The 23,342-nt window shown below is 43.8% G+C and overlaps 1 protein-coding gene across 1 annotated transcript in view; it reads right to left on the bottom strand.

Annotated features, from left to right (window-relative positions):
* Positions 1-2,148: 2,148 nt before the first annotated feature.
* The window catches only part of LOC311247289 (uncharacterized protein), a gene marked incomplete at its 3' end in the record, with an annotated part of 277,946 nt that continues 256,752 nt past the window's right edge, over positions 2,149-23,342 (bottom strand). Inside the window, exons 18-24 of the mRNA XM_084337648.1 lie at positions 18,990-19,118; positions 12,776-13,036; positions 10,991-11,130; positions 8,474-8,543; positions 6,523-6,576; positions 4,333-4,551; positions 2,149-2,375 (exon numbers count right to left, since the gene is read on the bottom strand). Of these exons, the coding sequence (XP_084193774.1) occupies positions 2,149-2,375; positions 4,333-4,551; positions 6,523-6,576; positions 8,474-8,543; positions 10,991-11,130; positions 12,776-13,036; positions 18,990-19,118 (1,100 nt within the window). The remainder of the gene's footprint in view (positions 2,376-4,332; positions 4,552-6,522; positions 6,577-8,473; positions 8,544-10,990; positions 11,131-12,775; positions 13,037-18,989; positions 19,119-23,342) is intronic.

Genomic DNA, 23,342 nt, shown 5'->3' with positions numbered 1-23,342 from the left:
CATAGGCCTGGGTTGTTTTTATTTCTGTTAGCGCCGCGGATATAAGAAAGAGGTCTAGCTGAGTCAATGTTGATGGTTTTGTTGAACATTTGTATTTCACAGGAGATAAACTGTATTCAAAGAAAGCTATTAAAATAGTCTTTGAATCTAAATATACTTTCTTTGTGTTGATTTTACATTAATTCCATGATTTTACTCGAGTAAATATATGTTACAAGCTTCGGTCTTAAGTAGAAAAATGCTATTTTTAATCTAGATTAATTACAGAAAATTGTGAGATTAATTAGTTAATTTTTTTTATCTATTGACAGCACTATTTCTTTTATATATATTTTTTATTCTTGTCCATGAGTTTACTCTCTATTTTGTCTAACCCTTTTAAGGTGTCAAATACAATGCATTCATTCAAATTGATGTATTCATTCATGAAAGCCAATTTGTCATAGTTGTAAGTGAGGAGAGGAGGCAACTTCAGACTATTGAGATCAAAATGTCTAGGTTCTAACGCTGTTTAAGTAACAGCTGGGTTGCTGGCAAAGTCAATGTACAATAAGGGAAACCACACTCACTGGGTTCCGTATACACTGAGTCAACAAAACGTTAGGAACACCGGCTCCTTCTACGACATGTGACCAAGTGGCCGCTACACTATCAACCTCACGTCACGAAGGGGAAGGTGGGGTTAACAGGTTAACCCTTTCACTACCGCACTGCAGCAGGTTAACGCTTTCACTACCACACTGTGGAAGGTGAACCCTTTCACTACCACACTGGTCAGGTTAACCGTCTGTAGTGTGGAACCATCTATAGTGTGGTAGTGAAAGGGTTAACCTTCTATAGTGTGGTAGCGAAAGGGTTAAAGCAGTAGGGACTGGGATTGTGCAAAGAAAAGGGTGTGTGTGACTCAATTAAATATTAGGAAGGTGCTCCTAATGTTTCATACACTCAGTGTATATTCACAGTAGTCTCATGACATGTCTTGCGGGCCAATATGGCGCAATACCACAGCTCATTGGCCATGGTTGTCAATTAATGATAACAACCCGCTAGTTGTATTACAATCCGACCCAAGATATCTGCGATGGAATACTAGCTATGAGACGACTGGGGCTCTTATCCCAGAATCTCCACACTCCACAGTATCGCCCTGCTCACTGTTAAGATTGTAGCACAAGCCCACAAATGGTGCCGGTTATAGAACCTCCGGTCGGTCCACTCGTCGTCCCGGTTCGGTAAGTGGGTCTCGTCCTCCTCCTCTTTGTCCGGCAGCACAGTCATGTAACTCTGGCTCATCCGGTTCAAGCTCGAGTCTCACGCACTGAGCTGGACACGCACTGTAGAGAGTTCATGTTAAAACTTTCCTCCCTCGTATATATTCATTTTGTTTCCTGTCCGAAATGTCTGTCCTTTCATCTTCAGGACCGAAGATAAAAAAAAAAAAAAAAAAGGGGGGGGCATTACAACACAATAATCAATAATCAATCAAGCACCTGCGTCAGACGGCCTGAACAGCTTGGGTATATAATATACGACTCAACACAACAGCGCCTTTATCACACAGCAGCACAGCGGTTTCAGCGCTACAGTAGTTCTCCTTCTCCATCCTGCAGTCAGCGGCCCCGTTCAATAACTATCACACATCTCCAGTGCACTTTTATTATTATTATTTGTTTTAGATGCAAAGCGCATCTATATGACCAGCGAGGTCACTAAACACACTCGTTCAGTAACTCACTCACTCACTCACTCACTCACGGTTAGCCGCTCTGCCCCCTAGTGGTGGCTCACAGGAAATGCGCTTTGCATCTAAGACATAGCGTGTCCTTGTTTACCTCTGAATGTCCTTCACCGTCGACCGGAAAAGCAAAACAAAACAAAAAAACATTTGTACACGGTTGCTACTAAATTCCCTTAGCTGTGATGCAGACAGAGTTGGGTACAACCAACTCCCCAAAGAGTCCATTTTGGATCCAGAAACGTGTTCCGTTCTCTGGCTGCCGCCCCCCGAAGAATCAAGTACAAAGTGTCCCCAGAGTCTAGTGTGTGGATCCGGGCGGGGGGAACCTTTAGAGCAGGGAGCTGGTTGGGATCCGGGCGGGGGGAACCTTTAGAGCAGGGAGCTGGTTGGGATCCGGGCGGGGGGAACCTTTAGAGCAGGGAGCTGGTTGGGCTTCCCGGCAGGACGGGGCTGTGGCTGAAGCTCTGGCTGTGGGCGGGGCTGGGCCACATGGGGAGCAGGTCGTAGTGGCTGAGGATGTGGCTGTTCCTGGGCAGGTCGTACGGGCCCTGAGGGTAGCTGGGCAGCTGGTACGGGTCCTGAGGGTAGCTGGGCAGCACCATGCCGCTGGCCACCTGGAGGATACTGATGGTCGGCTCTGGAAGATAGAGGGGAGAAAATACTTTTTATAGCTGCAGCTCTATGGGGAGGTGTAGTGGTTACATCATTGTTCCCGTGCGGTCCACCTCACTTGAAATGGCAATGTATTTCCAATGGACCCATTTATAAATCGTGACAGCATGGTGTACCTTTCTTTGTGTATTCATCCACAATCTATAGCTCAACATGGAACAATTCGCAATTAATCGTAAAAGTAGCAAAATAACAATGTTTACATTTTCATTCACTGAGGAACTACACTTCACTTTGGCGCTGCTGACTGGGCGACAGCACTGAACGACAGGCGTTCTACTGGTAAGTGTAGTTAGTTTTTAAGGACAAATTAAACAACCTTATAACTCATTTTATTTCAACCAAAAATGCTTAAACAATAATGTTTGTGATAGAAGGGAACTCATTTTGTGCAAAAATGGAAAGCTTGCCAATGTTCATGAGGCAGAATTGTTACAATAGCCAATAATACATTTATGGATTATGGATTTAGGATACAACTCTTACAGCGGAGTAACAATGTCCATCAAACAGTGTTGAAACTTGGGTGCTACAGTGTTGAGTGCATAGTAGTAGAGACATATTAGTATAGTAGGTAGGTAGTAATATAGACAGGGAAGATTAATTAGTGGAAGAGTGCATGATAGTAGAAGATAGTAAGAAGGTTAGTTGGTAGGGTTCACTGGGGTTTTATGTTTTATGATTATATATATATTGTAAATATACAATATACAAAACTAAAATGTACAACAATGCAAAATGCTAAAATGAGGGGGAAGCCAAATATGTAAGAATAAACAGATAAAATACAATGTAATATTTAAAAAGTGTTTAAAGTGAGTGTGTATGTGGACGTTGTGTTAGCTACAGTAGGCTACTACGCGTGCAGAGGACCGTTCGTTACAGAACCCCCTCCATCCTCAAGGAAATCGATGATTTGCATTTGGTTTATAACCGATATATATATATGAGTTTTAAGAACAGAGAGAACTAGGGGGGGATAATATCAACAATTGAGCGGTTGCTATAGTGATATGGGTCAAATAGCTGTGGTCGAAGACAGCACTGCTTGTAGCCATCTGAGAGCAGCCAGGTCAGAGAGAGAGTGTGTGCATGCCAAGGTTTAAACATAAACACTGATAAGGACTGGGAACAGTGCAGATTTGGTCAGAGAGAACTATGCAGAGTTTGACATCGAACCATACTAAAGGTTAAAAGAAGTTGCTATGGCGAAGATAATATAATGGAGTTTTTTCTTCCGGGTACAGTTAAAATGAGAAACGAACCACACCGAAGAGCGCACGCGTTGATCAGAGACTTTCATCCCTCTCCACCCTCGCTGGGTGGGGGAGGGGAGTGACACCTCATCATCAGCTTCGGCTAACAGAGAGGGGTTTTGGCTAACGACAAGGCCTCAGCCACCATTGGACTAACAGCAGACAAGACGATAGAATAATGCATTTAGTGTTCCATCAAAGACTTTTCAAGGACAATACGAGATGGGTAACATCTGAGGCTTTTGTTTATGTAATAAACAACGGGTTCCAAGAAAAGTAACATGTCTGACGGTGTGAATTATTATGATTACGGATTGCATTAAAGGGGAATGACCACGATGTACAGCCAGTATGAGAAGACGTCGGAGAAATAAAACACAACGCAGAAACTACACAGGCCAACAGATGAAGAAGTGATAAGGGGCTGATTGTGGTTTGCCAGAATCCAACAATCCTGACAGAAAGATCAATGAATGAATGAATGATCATTACATTTATATAGCGCTTTTCTATACACTCAAAGCGCTCCCCACAATGTAGCGTGGAAATTGCCTCCTTCACCACCACTGATAGCACCCAACCTTGGGCTAACAGCCATGCTTTGAGTGTGTGTCTGTGTGTGAAGGACCTGAGTGTATCAGTACTGCGGATCTTCCTGCAACTCACCCACGTCGTAGACGTTCTTAGTGATGGCCGGGTTGGTGGAGGCGGCGGTGCTGACGATGGAGCAGCAGCGGGTCCGGTGCTGGTGGCGAGCGGGGGACTTCATCTCCACGTAGCTGCTCTCCAGGTGCTTGCAGGTCCTGCCGGGCGGGTCGTTGATGGTGGCGTAGGGGTTCTCGCTGTGCAGGGAGCACGTGCTGGACATGGAGCCCTTCATGTAGTCTGGGAAACGGATAGGGGACACACACAGAGAGAGACGCCGGCTGCTTTTATTATATTTTATTATAATAAATATGTTGTTATTATTATTATTATTATTATTATTATTATTATTATTATTATTATTATTATTATTATTATTATTATTATTATTATTATTATTATTATTATTATAAATAATACATTTTATTTGGCATATTGAGAGATGCTGTTAATGCTACTGTATGTGACTCGTATCGGCTGCTGAGCTGTACAGTAGATGCTGGAGCTTAAGGGTCGGAGAGCTCAAGACAGCACCAGACTGAACCGTGAAGAGGAGGGACATGCACATCCTGTCTGCACGTCAGAAGGACAAGATGATGTGCAGACAGGATGTGCAGACAGGATGTGCAGACAGGATGTGCAGACAGGATCAGAATGGCCCTCCGACATCACTTGTTTGGGGATTTGATGGGCCAGTGGTTCTCAAAAATGTTTGGTTCTCTAAGACAGAGGGATGTATGTTTGCGACCCCCTCTATATAGACAAGCATAGACAGAATGCTGAACTTTGACACAAAATAATGATCTTCAGGCTATTTAGCTTGATTGACTATCAGAGGAGGGATTTAGACTTCAAACATTCTTCATTTCACAATAATAAATACAACGATTATAAACATGATGATGTGATTTTTATATCTTTTCGTGACCCGCCCACGATCATCTCACGACCCCTTTAAGGGTCCTGATCCCCAGGTTGAGAAGCACCACGTTAGACTACCCACACTGACATCTGAATGACAGACCTAGTGTTGAAGATGCTGCAAGTCTGGCATGTCTGCTGTTAACGGTCAGACACACATAGCGTTGCATATTATGTCAAATCTACTTTGCATTACTGGAAACCAAAACAGCATTACATAGTAACAGCAATTCAGATGAGGCATTATTTACAACACACACACGCGCGCACACATGCACGCACACGCACACACACACTATTCATTAACAATCTGTGAAAAAAGAACAATACACAGGAAGATACACAGCATTCAAAGGGAGAGAGAGAGAGAGAGAGAGAGAGAGGAGAAAGCTTCTGGGCCAGTTAGGAGAAGAGTTAGTGAGTGAAGGACCCCGGGAGTGAAGTGCGTGTGTAGTGTGTGTAGTGTGTGTAGTGTGTGTAGTGTGTGTGGAGACTGGTGGAGAGGGGACACACACAGAGGGTCAGACGCTTGTCCTGCGGAAAGACAAACAGACAGGTGGACACAAGTCAGCAGGATCATGACATTAGAAATCATATCAAATCAAATCACATGCAGCTAGGAATCTAGATACAGACATAGACTTAGATTAGATTCCTGCCAACGCTCTTCCTGAACTCACCCACCGACGCTGCGCTGAATGAACCCTTTCACTACCACACTACAGAAGGTTAACCCTTTTTATATATATTTTTTTAAATCTATTTATCTTATTTTTTTTGCACTCGCTTGTATTTAAATTGAAACAAATATTATTTAAGTATTGTGTGATTTTGTGTGAAGGGCGGACTAGCAAAGTAAGATTTTCATTGTATGGCAAACTGTCCGTTTAACTGTGCACATGAAAATAAACAATCTTGAATCTTGAATAGTCTTTGAAATGTATGCATTGATTTGTTTCAGACTTTCAGACTTGAGAGAAAGGAAAGCTAAAAACAAATTAACGTTCAAACTACAGATGTAGTTCAAACTTAACAAGTATAATAAACAGCGTGCTCATGTGTAATAACACCTATCAAACATAGTTAAGCTAAACTGATAAAAATGGTTGACAAAACCAAATAATCGACTGCACGACTCTAGCTGTGCACATCCCTAACATCCCATGGGCCATACAGACACACGTTATATAACTGTCAACAGAGGGAGGATTTGAGACGCATGCAAGGCAGTCATTGGTCAGAGGGACAGTGAGAAGGGGAGGATCCAATGCAAGGCCCCGCCCACTATACCTCTGTAGCGCTGCTCAGCATGGTAGCTGTAACGTCTGTCCAGGCAATACACACCTACACAGACAAACCAAACAGGCAAGAGATGTTAGGAGAGACAGGGCTATTTGTGAGAGTTGGTCCTGTAGCTCGATGGCTACTAACCCTAAGGGCTTCCCTTCCCTGTGGGTCAGCCATGCTAACTGTAAAAGTGCATACAGTACACTCTACACACCCATGCTAAGTGTACATTTTAGCACCTGCCCCTCTAAAGGTCTCTTCACAGCCCTGATGTGGTCCAGTTATGCTGATTAAAGGTTATGTTAAAGTGGTATGTGGTCCAGTTATGCTGCTCTGATGATTACATCATCTTGAAGTTGACAGGCTTCAAATATGAAAGAGATATATATATATATGTAACGGAGGTACCGCAGTATATCCACAGTCACGGGTACAAGTAGTGATGTGGCTGTGGATGGTAAGCGGTACTGCAAGTAAACTCACTCCCCAGAGGCATCCAGACCCGGAAGCAAGAAGTGAATTCACTTCTTGCTTAGTGGTCTGTGATGCCGCCCGCGACGCGGGCGTCCGGGGTTCAACTCCCACTCAGGGCGATCCCTTAACAGGGGTCGAATCGACTAAAAACACAACGCAGACAAGATCACACCGGCTACATATATATACAGTATATATATATATATAGATATATAATCTTCATACATTTTTGCCACGTTTTCTATGCAAAATCTTTCAAAAGTGTTTCAAAGTTTCCTTTGAAATGTAGTGGAGTAAAAGTATAAAGTTCCCTAAATAGAAAATATTCATTACTCACGTAAAATACAAGTGGCTCAAAATTGTACTTAAGTACTGGACTTGAGTAAGTTACTTTCCACCACTGAAAGTGTCTATCGAATGCACTGTACTACGCAGAGAGTTGGACGATGTTCCACTGTCAAACATCTCTGCCCAAACAGGAAGTAAACTAACCGGTGCTACTTATAGATGTTTCAAAATGACAACAATAGCATTCTAAAAATACCCACGTTAATTTTCTGTTGCAAGAAACACCTATAAATATATATGTATATATAAATAAATCTATATCTGTACATATGCTACTCTTACTAGATACGCTGCTGGCCAGTATGACTACTACTACTACCATATGTATTTCACTGTACATATTAATACTACAACTCTGTACATACATCTGATTAGCACTACACTCAGTAGTACTAACTTGTATATTTTGTACCCAGTTTAATCACCTGTACATTGTATATTGCTGTTGCACTTTACTGCTACAACATGTGCACTCTGGTTGGATGCCAAACTTATTTTCGTTGTATTGTACTTGTGCTGTATGATGACAATACATTTGAATCTAATCTAATCTAATCTAATCTGACAGGAAATACATTTGGGTCCAAACTGTTCCCTAGCAACAGAATTCCAATGAAACGATTATTTAATAAATAATCGAATTGTTCCCCTTCATCTTTTCTCTACTTTAAATTTGTTTTAATTATGTCTGCGTAAGAGTGTGCATCAAATGACAAATTAATGTTACGAGTGGAACATTCTTTTCTTTCAAAACTAGAGAAAATGTTCAGTGGAATTGTGTTACTAGGCAGCTCAGACTGCATTTGATCTTGTGTTGCGCTGCTAAGATAATAATTACAGGATAAAATTATGAGATAATGAGAATAAGGGGCTGTGAATCCTCTTCTTATTTTATCATTTTATTTTGGCAGTGTTTGCTAATATCAACAAACTGAACGTTGAAACTGTCTATAGTGGAAGTACCATTGAGCATATTCACACGGCGGCCATTTTGCTCCCATGTCATGCTCAGGTTGGAATTCCTTTCCGGGATGGGTGGGAACAGGGGGCGGAAAGGAATCCCAACCTGATCATGACATCTCTCTGGTCTCTGTGGAACTATAGGCTAGGAGTGTTAGGAATCCAGACTAACCCAGTTCACTGAGGTTACAGTAGCCGCCCCACTCTGGAGCGCTGTTTCTGTGTCTCCTCTTTGTCTTCATCTATAGGGAACACACACAGAGTGTTAACACACCACAAAGAACACACACAGACTGTTAACACACCACAAAGAACACACACAGTGTTAACACACCACAAAGATCACACACAGAGTGTTAACACACCACAAAGAACACACACAGAGTGTTAACACACCACAAAGAACACACACAGACTGTTAACACACCACAAAGAACACACACAGAGTGTTAACACACCACAAAGAACACACACAGACTGTTAACACACCACAAAGAACACACACAGACTGTTAACACACCACAAAGAACACACACAGACTGTTAACACACCACAAAGAACACACACAGACTGTTAACACACACCACAAAGAACACACACACAGACTGTTAACACACCACAAAGAACACACACAGACTGTTAACACACCACAAAGAACACACACAGACTGTTAACACACCACAAAGAACACACACAGACTGTTAACACACCACAAAGAACACACACAGACTGTTAACACACCACAAAGAACACACACAGTGTTAACACACCACAAAGATCACACACAGAGTGTTAACACACCACAAAGAACACACACAGAGTGTTAACACACCACAAAGAACACACACAGACTGTTAACACACCACAAAGAACACACACAGACTGTTAACACACCACAAAGAACAGACACAGACTGTTAACACACCACAAAGAACACACACAGACTGTTAACACACCACAAAGAACACACACAGACTGTTAACACACCACAAAGAACACACACAGACTGTTAACACACCACACAGAACACACACACACTGTTAACACACCACAAAGAACACACACAGACTGGTAACACACCACAAAGAACACACACAGACTGTTAACACACCACAAAGAACACACACAGACTGTTAACACACCACAAAGAACACACACAGACTGTTAACACACCACAAAGAACACACACAGACTGTTAACACACCACAAAGAACACACACAGACTGTTAACACACCACAAAGAACACACACAGACTGTTAACACACCACAAAGAACACACACAGACTGGTAACACACCACAAAGAACACACACACAGACTGTTAACACACCACAAAGAATACACACAGACTGGTAACACACCACAAAGCACTGAAAACATGCTACATTTCATCATCACACATTTTCAACCATGCTTGGTCAGAGCAGCACTCATCAGCACTTACATCTTTGTCACAAATAATTTTTTAAGACTCTGGTACCGGTTTCTGGTAGCCAGGCTCTAACCAGACTCTGGTAGGGTTCTGGTAGCCAGGCTCTAAGCAGACTCTGGTAGGGTTCTGGTAGCCAGGCTCTAAGCAGACTCTGGTAGGGTTCTGGTAGCCAGGCTCTAACCAGACTCTGGTAGGGTTCTGGTAGCCAGGCTCTAAGCAGACTCTGGTAGGGTTCTGGTAGCCAGGCTCTAAGCAGACTCTGGTAGGGTTCTGGTAGCCAGGCTCTAACCAGACTCTGGCAGGGTTCTGGTAGCCAGGCTCTAACCAGACTCTGGTAGGGTTCTGGTAGCCTACAGACTGGGTCTCATGATGAGCTCTTATTGTAGCCAACAAATACCTTTCTGATCGAGGCACCTTTTCTTGATTCAAGGAATGGCATCATAGACGTTTGCTGTCCTACCATCTAAGGCTGAGACCACTTATCGATGTATCGATAATTATCGATGACTGCGTGAAATTCACAAGTGGCATCACTTATCGTTTATATTGTTTCATGTGTACAATTATTAGAATTTCTTTTTTTATTATTAGATATTTTTTTAATACTTTATACTATACTAAAATACTAGTCTTGTGGCATGTTTTAGTTAAAACATCCCGGTTTTATGTAAATTCAGTTGAATTGCAACTCTGCACTGTGGATTCAATATGCAGTGCACTCCTCCATCACATCCAGAGACCACCGACTATAAAATGAGAAGGATCACTGTGGTAGTTTTGAATGGGGAAATCTGTAACACTAAAGATGGTGGCAACGACGAAGAATTGCTACAAAATAAACATAAATTTGTTGTTTAAATAATAATTAAATATATATTTTTTGTTATACTAATGAAAATATCAATATTTATCGATCATTTGGTCCCGATTTATCGATTATTCCAAATGGCATATCGTCTCAGCCTTACTACCATCCTCTGTTCTCTCTGATGTGTATCCCACTCTCTGCTTAGCGAGTAGGAGGAACCATGCTCCAATTCTGAACAAATACCTACGGTTAAGCTATGGGTTTGCTAAGCTATTGTTACAGAGGCTAGTTAGAGTTCACAGGCACATGCATTTTTCCATACAACAAACTTAATAAAGAAAATGGTGCTATTTTAAAAGAGTGAATATCTAAATAATATGTAGGCTAATTGAATACCAGATTGAATTGAAAACCTGATTAAAGTGTGTGCTCAGATCATCCATAAAGACCTTGGTCTTGTCAGGCTTGGCGTAGTGTGCAGCAGCGTAGGTGCAGGGGGCGCCCAGGGTGCGATAGCTGGGGTTGGAGAAGCAGTGGCCCGCGGTGCTGCTGTCGTTAGGAGAGGCCTCTGGAGAGGAGAGCAGCCCTGCTGTCATCACAGGAGACACCGTCACCACCGGCTCAGTGGCTGAGGGGCCCGTACACACACACACAGAGAGAGAGATACACCACCACCACCACCGGCTCAGTGGCTGAGGGGCCCGTACACACACACACAGAGAGAGAGATACACCACCACCACCACCGGCTCAGTGGCTGAGGGGCCCGTACACACACACACACAGAGAGAGATACACCACCACCACCACCGGCTCAGTGGCTGAGGGGCCCGTACACACACACACAGAGAGAGAGATACACCACCACCACCACCGGCTCAGTGGCTGAGGGGCCCGTACACACAAACACAGAGAGAGAGATACACCACCACCACCACCGGCTCAGTGGCTGAGGGGTCCGTACACACACACACACACAGAGAGAGAGATACACCACCACCACCACCGGCTCAGTGGCTGAGGGGTCCGTACACACACACACACAGAGAGAGAGAGATACACCACCACCACCACCGGCTCAGTGGCTGAGGGGTCCGTACACACACACAGAGAGAGAGAGAGAGATACACCACCACCACCACCGGCTCAGTGGCTGAGGGGTCCATACACACACACACAGAGAGAGAGATACACCACCACCACCACCGGCTCAGTGGCTGAGGGGCCCGTACACACACACAGAGAGAGAGAGATACACCACCACCACCACCGGCTCAGTGGCTGAGGGGCCCGTACACACACACACAGAGAGAGAGATACACCACCACCACCACCGGCTCAGTGGCGGAGGGGCCCGTACACACACACACACAGAGAGAGAGATACACCACCACCACCACCGGCTCAGTGGCTGAGGGGCCCGTACACACACACACAGAGAGAGAGATACACCACCACCACCACCGGCTCAGTGGCTGAGGGGTCCGTACACACACACACACAGAGAGAGAGATACACCACCACCACCACCGGCTCAGTGGCTGAGGGGCCCGTACACACACACACAGAGAGAGAGATACACCACCACCACCACCGGCTCAGTGGCTGAGGGGTCCGTACACACACACACACAGAGAGAGAGATACACCACCACCACCACCGGCTCAGTGGCTGAGGGGCCCGTACACACACACACACAGAGAGAGAGAGATACACCACCACCACCACCGGCTCAGTGGCTGAGGGGCCCGTACACACACATAGAGAGAGATACACCACCACCACCACCGGCTCAGTGGCTGAGGGGTCTGTACACACACACAAACACATAGAGAGAGAGATACATCACCACCACCTCAGCTCAGTGGCTGAGGGGTCCGTACACACACACACACACACACACACACACACACACACACACACACCTAGAGACAGATACACCCTGCACAGGCATTCACAGATACAGGACACCTCATACACACATATACGTCAAAAATGTTATATAAACATACATACACACAAATACATTATGCATACACACATGAGAGAGCACACACACACACACAGTACACACAGTACACACAACATCCCCCTACTTGAGTCATCCTTCCTCATCATCATAGGCAAACCAGCGAGAAGGCATCTGGTCGCTGACAGTGAGAAGTGAGGAGTTATCGACAGCGGCAGATGTTAAAACGAAGGAAATGGGGGAAGAATAAACAGAGAGATGTAAACGGCGCCTCTTCTCACCGGAGAGGGAGTAGTCTGTGGCGGCGGCGGCGCTGCGCAGGGCGGGCGTGTAGGCCACGCTGGGGACGTGCTGCCCCCCCTTCTCCCTCTGGTGGTGGAGGCGAAACCACACGGCCAGGCCCAGCATCACCATGACGAGCAGCAGCAGGAACACGATGCCCAGGACGGCGCCCGGCGACTGGCGCTCCGAGGACAGCGCCGGGCTGATCTTGGTGTAGGGATTCAGCTCCTCCATCATTAACGCAGCTGGGAGGAGGGTTTAGAATAGAAGAGAGTCGACGACGTACATCGTACTTTTTTTTGTTCCTCACATTCACCCGTTCACGCACCGACGGCGGAGGCAACCATGCAAGGTGCCGACCTGCTCATCGGGAGCGATGTTTTCAACCTAAGCCTGAAACAGTCCGCCTGGGTATATGTAGTTGTTATTGCTGTGTAATTGTCAGAGAATGTGCCGTGAGTAAAGGGCTTTTCACCCTTTTTTCAGAACTACTTCAGCTTTCAATATCTGTTATTGTTTGAACTTACTGTATGTTTTGAGTGTGTATCAAACTGTTATTAGACAAGAAAAACTAAAATCGGAATGGGATTTTTACAGGTTTTTTAGTGAAGTAGACACTGCAATTGAACATCAATTTAACAATGTACATTTTGAACTTGGAACTATTATACAACTGCAATAAGGTTTGTGAACCCTGGACCTTTTAGATTCATTCTTCTTAGGCTCCTTTTTACTCACTTTTGTCTAGGCGGAATCTTGACCTTGGTGGTTGACCATGAAGCAGGTAGAATTCTACTTGTGTTTACTTCCTCAATAACTCCCACAGTTTTTGGATTACCGTAATGAGCCATATTATGTGAAGAAAGCTCAGCTCCAATTGGCTTTCAGATGGCGCTGAGCTTTTTTCGATACCAGGAAGCCTGTTCCTTAATGACAAGCAAGCAGTGCAAGAATGCGGAAGCATTCTACCGTAGTGGCGTGCGGTAATGCGCCTTTCATTTTCCTTCGCCCAGCGCCCAGGTGCGTGCACCGGCGGCGGCGTGCTCGCTCAGGTGCGTGCGTGCGCCGGCGTGCTCGCGCGAGGTGCCCGCGCATGCGCATGAGATCCCGCCTTGGTTCGACACGAGCGGAGCTCAATATATATAAGTCACCGCCCCTTATTCAGTATCCAGAAATAGCTCAATTGGCAAGACTGCATGGCTGTGGATCCTATGGCTTGTTTGCTGGCGAGTTCGAATCCCATCAAATATTTTTTTTTAAACGTGATTTTTTTTTAACGTGTATTCTTTCGCCGGTTAAGGTTAGGCATGGTTAAGGTTAAGGTTAAGGTTAGGCATTGTTTCGGAGTTGGTTAAGGTTAGAACGGTTAAGTTTAGGCGCTGTTAAGGAGCTGGTTAAGGTTAGAGTTTGTCAAAGAGAATGGCAATATTCTTTCTATGGTTAAGGTTAGGCATGGTTAAGGTTAAGGTTAAGGTTAGGCATTGTTTCGGAGTTGGTTAAGGTTAGAACGGTTAAGTTTAGGCGCTGTTAAGGAGCTGGTTAAGGTTAGAGTTTGTCAAAGAGAATGGCAATAGACAGCCTATTTCCGCGCGACAGCTCCCAAAGCGGGCCTGAAAAGAAAGGCGCTTTACCGTAGTGGCGTGCGGTGACGAATGCTTCCGCATTTTTGCACTGCTTGCTTGTCATTAAGGTACACGCTACCAGGAAGGGCCCCGTAGGCTTAAAAGAGTGTCTTGCTCAAGGACACTCCGACACACTGCCCGGGAGGAGCGAGAATCGAACCGGGAAACTTCCGACTACCAGACTACCGCTCTACCTCCTGAGCCACTGTTGCCCCCATATGTGTGATAATGGGACTGGGAATGCATTGCTCCTACTGTGCTGGTGAGTGAGAGTGAGAGTCTCAAGCCCTGCCCTCTTTTCTTTGATCCTCCAATCACAACTGTTGCGTGTCGTCGTTGCAATTTTATTGAGTGAATCAACAATTGTCATTGAAGGATCAAGAAAAGAGGGATTGGTCAATTCACACAATCCATTTCCCCTGACGACAATAATTTGAGTGGCAGCAGAAAGCGTTGCCAGGACCTTTCATCTGCACACAAAAGGCAGACGGTTGTAAAGTTGGTTATGGGAGGTCATCTTGTGGGGTCAAGTCATTCTTGCCCGCCCTTCTTTTTCATTATATTTCCCTGTTACTGAAAGATGTGTTATTTTCTAAAGGTTATCTTCTGCCCAGTCATCAGTGCCACAGGCCTCACTTCTGTATCTGTAAATGTGTCTTAAACACCACATAATAGTATATGTGTATAAGTCAAGTCAAGAGTTTTATTTGTCACGGCATACGGATATACAATGAAATGCGGGTGGTCTTGCCCGCAACGATGTGCAATTGGTACAACATATAACATATAATAGAATCCAATACAAAAAATGTGTGCAATAAAATTGTGCAATAACAGGTAGCAGGTAACAATAAATTTGTGCAATGACGGGTAACAGTTGACAGTTAACAGTAGTAGTAATAGTAGTGCAATACACTGTTACTGTAACTGAGGGGTACAATTCCCTGACTGTATTAATAAGTATGGTATCATTAAACCACTACTGCTTTATGTACATTACTACTGGCCATACAGTACACAGGTATATGAGATGAACACTCCCACAATGACACGGCTTCACAACAAATATCGTTTAGAAGAATATTTATTAGCAGCACGAAGATTATCTTACATTACTTTACTTATCAAGATTGAGAGTTGCGCTTGTAAGGCGAAGAATGTGCATGAATAGGTCAAGAGCGTAAGTCCATGAGCATATTACGCAGGAGATAATTAATACCACCTGTATCATAAGAATTATATATATGGTACACTAGTAGGGCAGCTGGAGATACTAATAAGGTCCCTCCGGTTGTAGGCCAGCAGGGGAGAGGATTTGTCGGTAACGAAAGTCTGGGTCAACGATGAATAAGGAGACTCCAGGTACAGGAGACAGTGCAATAATCCCTTGATCCGCAGACGAACAACAGCTATTCTCCGGTATGCAGTGCCGCATGGAGGAAAGCTAGCCAGCCTCAGGGGTCCTAGAGGCGGGCTCGACGATGCTCCTCACAGGGTAAATCCCACACAGTTGTGGGTGTAGACGATTCTCCGCTCCATCAGCTACAGGACCAAAGCAAATATAATCCAGCCGAAAAGGGCTCTGTAGTCGTCGGGTAGGTTATCCAGTGTACATATCCACACGGTTCTCGTCTAGGGCTCCTCGGATGACGGCACCAGGTTAAGCCGCCCAGCCTGGATAAGCACACTAGCTCGGTACGATGAAACATTGGTAATGCTGGTCACTGTAGAACGGTAGCCGCACGATACACTATACATAATAGACTATTACTTAATAATAGAATAGGTCGAACTCGACGATACAGCGTTAAACTCTGACACTTCAGCTATCAATTCGCACGCGGTCTCAAGGCTCTATTTCGGTGCAAGGTTGCTCACTTCACTTGGTCGTTGACTCGTGATGAAGGCTTTAACGTTTTGAGGGTAACACGTTTCTAGGTTAACTAACTGCTGTATCCACCTGCAACGTATTTATACGTACGGTGAATAATCTAGTGCCAACCTTATTTCTGTCTCGTATTCTTGCGCAGAACCGGGCATGTCCAGACATGTCTTAGCGGTGACTTTGAACTAGACATTGGGGGTATGGCCGTGGCGCCTAGGGGATCGCTTCCAATAGGAGAACGAATATTATGGTCTGGCCTGTACCAGGTAAAGGGATATTCCGTGTATATGTACAAAGAATATACAAGGGATATCAGACGATATACAAATACTATACAATATATCTCAAGTAATAAATATATATATTCGGTTTAATCTGACCCTTCGTAACAGTTACTGTTGCTAATACTAATTTAAAGTGGCCTTTCCTTTTGGCAATAAGTGAGGGTGCGTGCGGCCTGAGTGTGTGCCCGCTCATGCTAAAGTGTTACAGTGGTACTCAATGTTCATTGTTCAGGACTCTGATGGCCTGGGGGAAGAAGCTGAGCCTAAGCCGCTCTGTCCTAGTAGCTGGGGTTCGCAGGCGTCTGTGAACCCCAGTATACTATTACATAGTACTGTATATTTGTATGTCTCTAAATGTTTTGATGAATTGAAAATGGAGGCGACAGGGCCTTTGCTGCTGCTGCCCCCTCCCTCTGGAATGCCCTCCCCAGCCATATCCGTGATGCAAACACCCTGACATCTTTTAAATCAGCCCTCAAAACTCACCTTTTCAATCTTGCTTTTGACCTCTAATTCTGTCGGTGTTATTTTATTTTTGTCATGTATTATTTTTGTTCTGTTTTTTTGTGTTGCCATAGTTTGTCTCTCCTGCCCATGTAAAGCGTCTTTGAGCACCTGGAAAAGCGCTATATAAAATAGATGTATTATTATTATTATTATTATTATTATTATTATTATTATTATTATTATTATTATTATTATTATTATTATTATTATTATTATTATTATTATTATTATTATTATTATTATTATTATTATTATTAACAAGACAAAAGTCTTTTTCTGGTCTTCATCCTCTTAGCGGTTGTTGTATTGAGCCGTACTGTATTGTACCCATTCTGAAATCTGTTAATACAGTTTTCAATCAATTCAATAAACCCACGGAAGTCGCCACATCTTACTAAAACGTCGGGCTAACATCTGAAAGGGTTTTGTTTGTCCCCCCCTGAAAAGTTGCTCTATTGTGCCATTAATACAGTGTCTAAAAAGGAAGATGATGAATTCTTCCTCAGATACTGTATTATATATCACAATTGCAAAACTATTGAGAAAACAAGTGACACTAACAAGATGTTAGTGTGGCGTTTTAACCAAGCTGTCTCTTCAGTTTACATGGTGTTTAAGACGCTCTAAAACCAAAAGGTTACTGTACACATGAATCCATGAATTCATCCTGATGAATTGAAAATGGGGGACCCCGATGTAAACAAGACGCAAGTGTTTCTCTGGTCTGCATCCCCTTAACAGTTGTTTTGTATTGAGCCGCACTGTATTGTACCCATTCTGAAATCTGTTAATGAAGTTTTCAATCAATCAATCAATACACGACGTCTATGTACAGTATGTGGCTGTGTCACGTTTAGAAGGTTTATGTTATGTCACATTAAAGGTCTCTAATCCATCCAGTCTGACTTTCTAAACCGACCACTATGTGCGTCATGTGAACATGCATACTGACACTCACCCTGGCCACAGCGTACAGTATGTGAACATGCATACTGACACTCACCCTGGTCACCACAGCGTACAGTATGTGCACATGCATACTAACACTCACCCTGGTCACAGCGTACAGTATGTGAACATGCATACTAACACTCACCCTGGTCACAGCGTACAGTATGTGAACATGCATACTAACACTCACCCTGGTCACAGCGTACAGTATGTGAACATGCATACTAACACTCACCCTGGCCACAGCGTACAGTATGTGAACATGCATACTAACACTCACCCTGGCCACAGCGTACAGTATGTGAACATGCATACTGACACTCACCCTGGCCACAGCGTACAGTATGTGAACATGCATACTGACACTCACCCTGGCCACAGCGTACAGTATGTGAACATGCATACTGACACTCACCCTGGTCACCACAGCGTACAGTATGTGAACATGCATACTGACACTCACCCTGGTCACAGCGTACAGTATGTGAACATGCATACTGACACTCACCCTGGCCACAGCGTACAGTATGTGAACATGTATACTCAGGGGCGGACCTAGCACATTTGGCGACCCTAGGCGAGATTCACCATGGCTTTTGCCTCTTCATAGTTCTCTAACGTTAGTCTTTCTTTCCTCAATGCTCAATTCTATAAACACTTGACCGATACCCATCAATGCACAGCGCTCTAGCATGTTCTGACTGTGAACACCTAAAGCTGAGGCTCAGACCGACCGACCGTTTTAGATTTTTGGCTCATTTTCCCTTATGTTAGAATTTCTTTTATGTAAAAATAATGGTTGCCGATATAGAGGTGGGCGCCAAAACTGCACAGAGAAAAAAAATAATTTTTTTTTTTTTTTTTTTTGGTGCCCCCCTCTGGGTGGCGCTCTAGGCGACCGCCTATATCGCCTGTAGGAAGGTCCGCCCCTGTGTATACTAACACTCACCCTGGTCACAGCGGATGCCTTTAAAGCCGATGCTGCAGTAGCAGGTCCCCGTCACGTGGTCACAGCTGGCGTTGTTCATACACTCACACAGCTGCTGGCAACCGTAGCCAAATGTCCCCGCAGGACACTCTGCAAATAGAGGTTTAGTAACTTTAGTCCATTATGAAACCACGCAGGACACTCTGCAAATAGAGGTTTAGTAACTTTAGTCCATTATGAAACCACGCAGGACACTCTGCAAATAGAGGTTTAGTAACTTTAGTCCATTATGAAACCACGCAGGACACTCTGCAAATAGAGGTTTAGTCCATTATGAAACCATGCAGGACACTCTGCAAATAGAGGTTTAGTCCATTATGAAACCATGCAGGACACTCTGCAAATAGAGGTTTAGTCCATTATGAAACGCACAGGACACCCTGCAAATAGAGGTTTAGTCCATTATGAAACAGACAGGACACTCTGCAAATAGAGGTTTAGTCCATTATGAAACCACGCAGGACACTCTGCAAATAGAGGTTTAGTCCATTATGAAACCACACAGGACACTCTGCAAATAGAGGTTTAGTCCATTATGAAACCACACAGGACACCCTGCAAATAGAGGTTTAGTCCATTATGAAACCACGCAGGACACTCTGCAAATAGAGGTTTAGTCCATTATGAAACAGACAGGACACTCTGCAAATAGAGGTTTAGTCCATTATGAAACCACGCAGGACACTCTGCAAATAGAGGTTTAGTCCATTATGAAACCACGCAGGACACTCTGCAAATAGAGGTTTAGTCCATTATGAAACCGCACAGGACACCCTGCAAATAGAGGTTTAGTCCATTATGAAACCACGCAGGACACTCTGCAAATAGAGGTTTAGTAACTTTAGTCCATTATGAAACCACGCAGGACACTCTGCAAATAGAGGTTTAGTCCATTATGAAACCGCACAGGACACTCTGCAAATAGAGGTTTAGTCCATTATGAAACCGCACAGGATACCCTGCAAATAGAGGTTTAGTCCATTATGAAACCACACAGGACACTCTGCAAATAGAGGTTTAGTCCATTATGAAACAGACAGGACACTCTGCAAATAGAGGTTTAGTCCATTATGAAACAGACAGGACACTCTGCAAATAGAGGTTTAGTCCATTATGAAACGCACAGGACACCCTGCAAATAGAGGTTTAGTCCATTATGAAACCACACAGGACACTCTGCAAATAGAGGTTTAGTCCATTATGAAACAGACAGGACACTCTGCAAATAGAGGTTTAGTCCATTATGAAACAGACAGGACACTCTGCAAATAGAGGTTTAGTCCATTATGAAACCGCACAGGACACCCTGCAAATAGAGGTTTAGTCCATTATGAAACCACACAGGACACTCTGCAAATAGAGGTTTAGTCCATTATGAAACAGACAGGACACTCTGCAAATAGAGGTTTAGTCCATTATGAAACCGCACAGGACACCCTGCAAATAGAGGTTTAGTCCATTATGAAACGCACAGGACACTCTGCAAATAGAGGTTTAGTCCATTATGAAACCACGCAGGACACTCTGCAAATAGAGGTTTAGTCCATTATGAAACCACGCAGGACACTCTGCAAATAGAGGTTTAGTCCATTATGAAACCGCACAGGACACTCTGCAAATAGAGGTTTAGTCCATTATGAAACGCACAGGACACTCTGCAAATAGAGGTTTAGTCCATTATGAAACCACGCAGGACACTCTGCAAATAGAGGTTTAGTCCATTATGAAACCGCACAGGACACTCTGCAAATAGAGGTTTAGTCCATTATGAAACGCACAGGACACTCTGCAAATAGAGGTTTAGTCCATTATGAAACCGCACAGGACACTCTGCAAATAGAGGTTTAGTAACTTTAGTCCATTATGAAACCGCACAGGACACCCTGCAAATAGAGGTTTAGTCCATTATGAAACGCACAGGACACTCTGCAAATAGAGGTTTAGTCCATTATGAAACCGCACAGGATACCCTGCAAATAGAGGTTTAGTCCATTATGAAACCACACAGGACACTCTGAAAATAGAGGTTTAGTCCATTATGAAACAGACAGGACACTCTGCAAATAGAGGTTTAGTCCATTATGAAACCACACAGGACACCCTGCAAATAGAGGTTTAGTCCATTATGAAACCACACAGGACACTCTGCAAATAGAGGTTTAGTCCATTATGAAACCACACAGGACACTCTGCAAATAGAGGTTTAGTCCATTATGAAACAGACAGGACACTCTGCAAATAGAGGTTTAGTCCATTATGAAACCGCACAGGACACCCTGCAAATAGAGGTTTAGTCCATTATGAAACGCACAGGACACTCTGCAAATAGAGGTTTAGTCCATTATGAAACCACGCAGGACACTCTGCAAATAGAGGTTTAGTCCATTATGAAACCACGCAGGACACTCTGCAAATAGAGGTTTAGTCCATTATGAAACCGCACAGGACACTCTGCAAATAGAGGTTTAGTCCATTATGAAACGCACAGGACACTCTGCAAATAGAGGTTTAGTCCATTATGAAACCACGCAGGACACTCTGCAAATAGAGGTTTAGTCCATTATGAAACCGCACAGGACACTCTGCAAATAGAGGTTTAGTAACTTTAGTCCATTATGAAACCGCACAGGACACCCTGCAAATAGAGGTTTAGTCCATTATGAAACGCACAGGACACTCTGCAAATAGAGGTTTAGTCCATTATGAAACCGCACAGGATACCCTGCAAATAGAGGTTTAGTCCATTATGAAACCACACAGGACACTCTGCAAATAGAGGTTTAGTCCATTATGAAACAGACAGGACACTCTGCAAATAGAGGTTTAGTCCATTATGAAACAGACAGGACACTCTGCAAATAGAGGTTTAGTCCATTATGAAACCACACAGGACACCCTGCAAATAGAGGTTTAGTAACTTTAGTCCATTATGAAACCGCACAGGATACCCTGCAAATAGAGGTTTAGTCCATTATGAAACCACACAGGACACTCTGAAAATAGAGGTTTAGTCCATTATGAAACAGACAGGACACTCTGCAAATAGAGGTTTAGTCCATTATGAAACCACACAGGACACCCTGCAAATAGAGGTTTAGTCCATTATGAAACCACACAGGACACTCTGCAAATAGAGGTTTAGTCCATTATGAAACAGACAGGACACTCTGCAAATAGAGGTTTAGTCCATTATGAAACCGCACAGGACACCCTGCAAATAGAGGTTTAGTCCATTATGAAACGCACAGGACACTCTGCAAATAGAGGTTTAGTCCATTATGAAACCACGCAGGACACTCTGCAAATAGAGGTTTAGTCCATTATGAAACCACGCAGGACACTCTGCAAATAGAGGTTTAGTCCATTATGAAACCGCACAGGACACTCTGCAAATAGAGGTTTAGTCCATTATGAAACGCACAGGACACTCTGCAAATAGAGGTTTAGTCCATTATGAAACCACGCAGGACACTCTGCAAATAGAGGTTTAGTCCATTATGAAACCGCACAGGACACTCTGCAAATAGAGGTTTAGTAACTTTAGTCCATTATGAAACCGCACAGGACACCCTGCAAATAGAGGTTTAGTCCATTATGAAACGCACAGGACACTCTGCAAATAGAGGTTTAGTCCATTATGAAACCGCACAGGATACCCTGCAAATAGAGGTTTAGTCCATTATGAAACCACACAGGACACTCTGCAAATAGAGGTTTAGTCCATTATGAAACAGACAGGACACTCTGCAAATAGAGGTTTAGTCCATTATGAAACAGACAGGACACTCTGCAAATAGAGGTTTAGTCCATTATGAAACCACACAGGACACTCTGCAAATAGAGGTTTAGTCCATTATGAAACAGACAGGACACTCTGCAAATAGAGGTTTAGTCCATTATGAAACGCACAGGACACCCTGCAAATAGAGGTTTAGTCCATTATGAAACCACACAGGACACTCTGCAAATAGAGGTTTAGTCCATTATGAAACTCACAGGACACTCTGCAAATAGAGGTTTAGTCCATTATGAAACAGACAGGACACTCTGCAAATAGAGGTTTAGTCCATTATGAAACAGACAGGACACTCTGCAAATAGAGGTTTAGTCCATTATGAAACCGCACAGGACACCCTGCAAATAGAGGTTTAGTCCATTATGAAACCACACAGGACACTCTGCAAATAGAGGTTTAGTCCATTATGAAACAGACAGGACACTCTGCAAATAGAGGTTTAGTCCATTATGAAACCGCACAGGACACCCTGCAAATAGAGGTTTAGTCCATTATGAAACGCACAGGACACTCTGCAA

The sequence above is a fragment of the Notolepis coatsorum genome (assembly GCF_963971535.1).
Source record: "Notolepis coatsorum genome assembly, chromosome: 20".
NCBI classification, from domain to species: Eukaryota; Metazoa; Chordata; class Actinopteri; order Aulopiformes; family Paralepididae; genus Notolepis; species Notolepis coatsorum.
The sequence above is the reverse complement of the archived record's forward strand: the minus strand, read 5'-3'. Positions and strand labels throughout refer to the sequence as shown.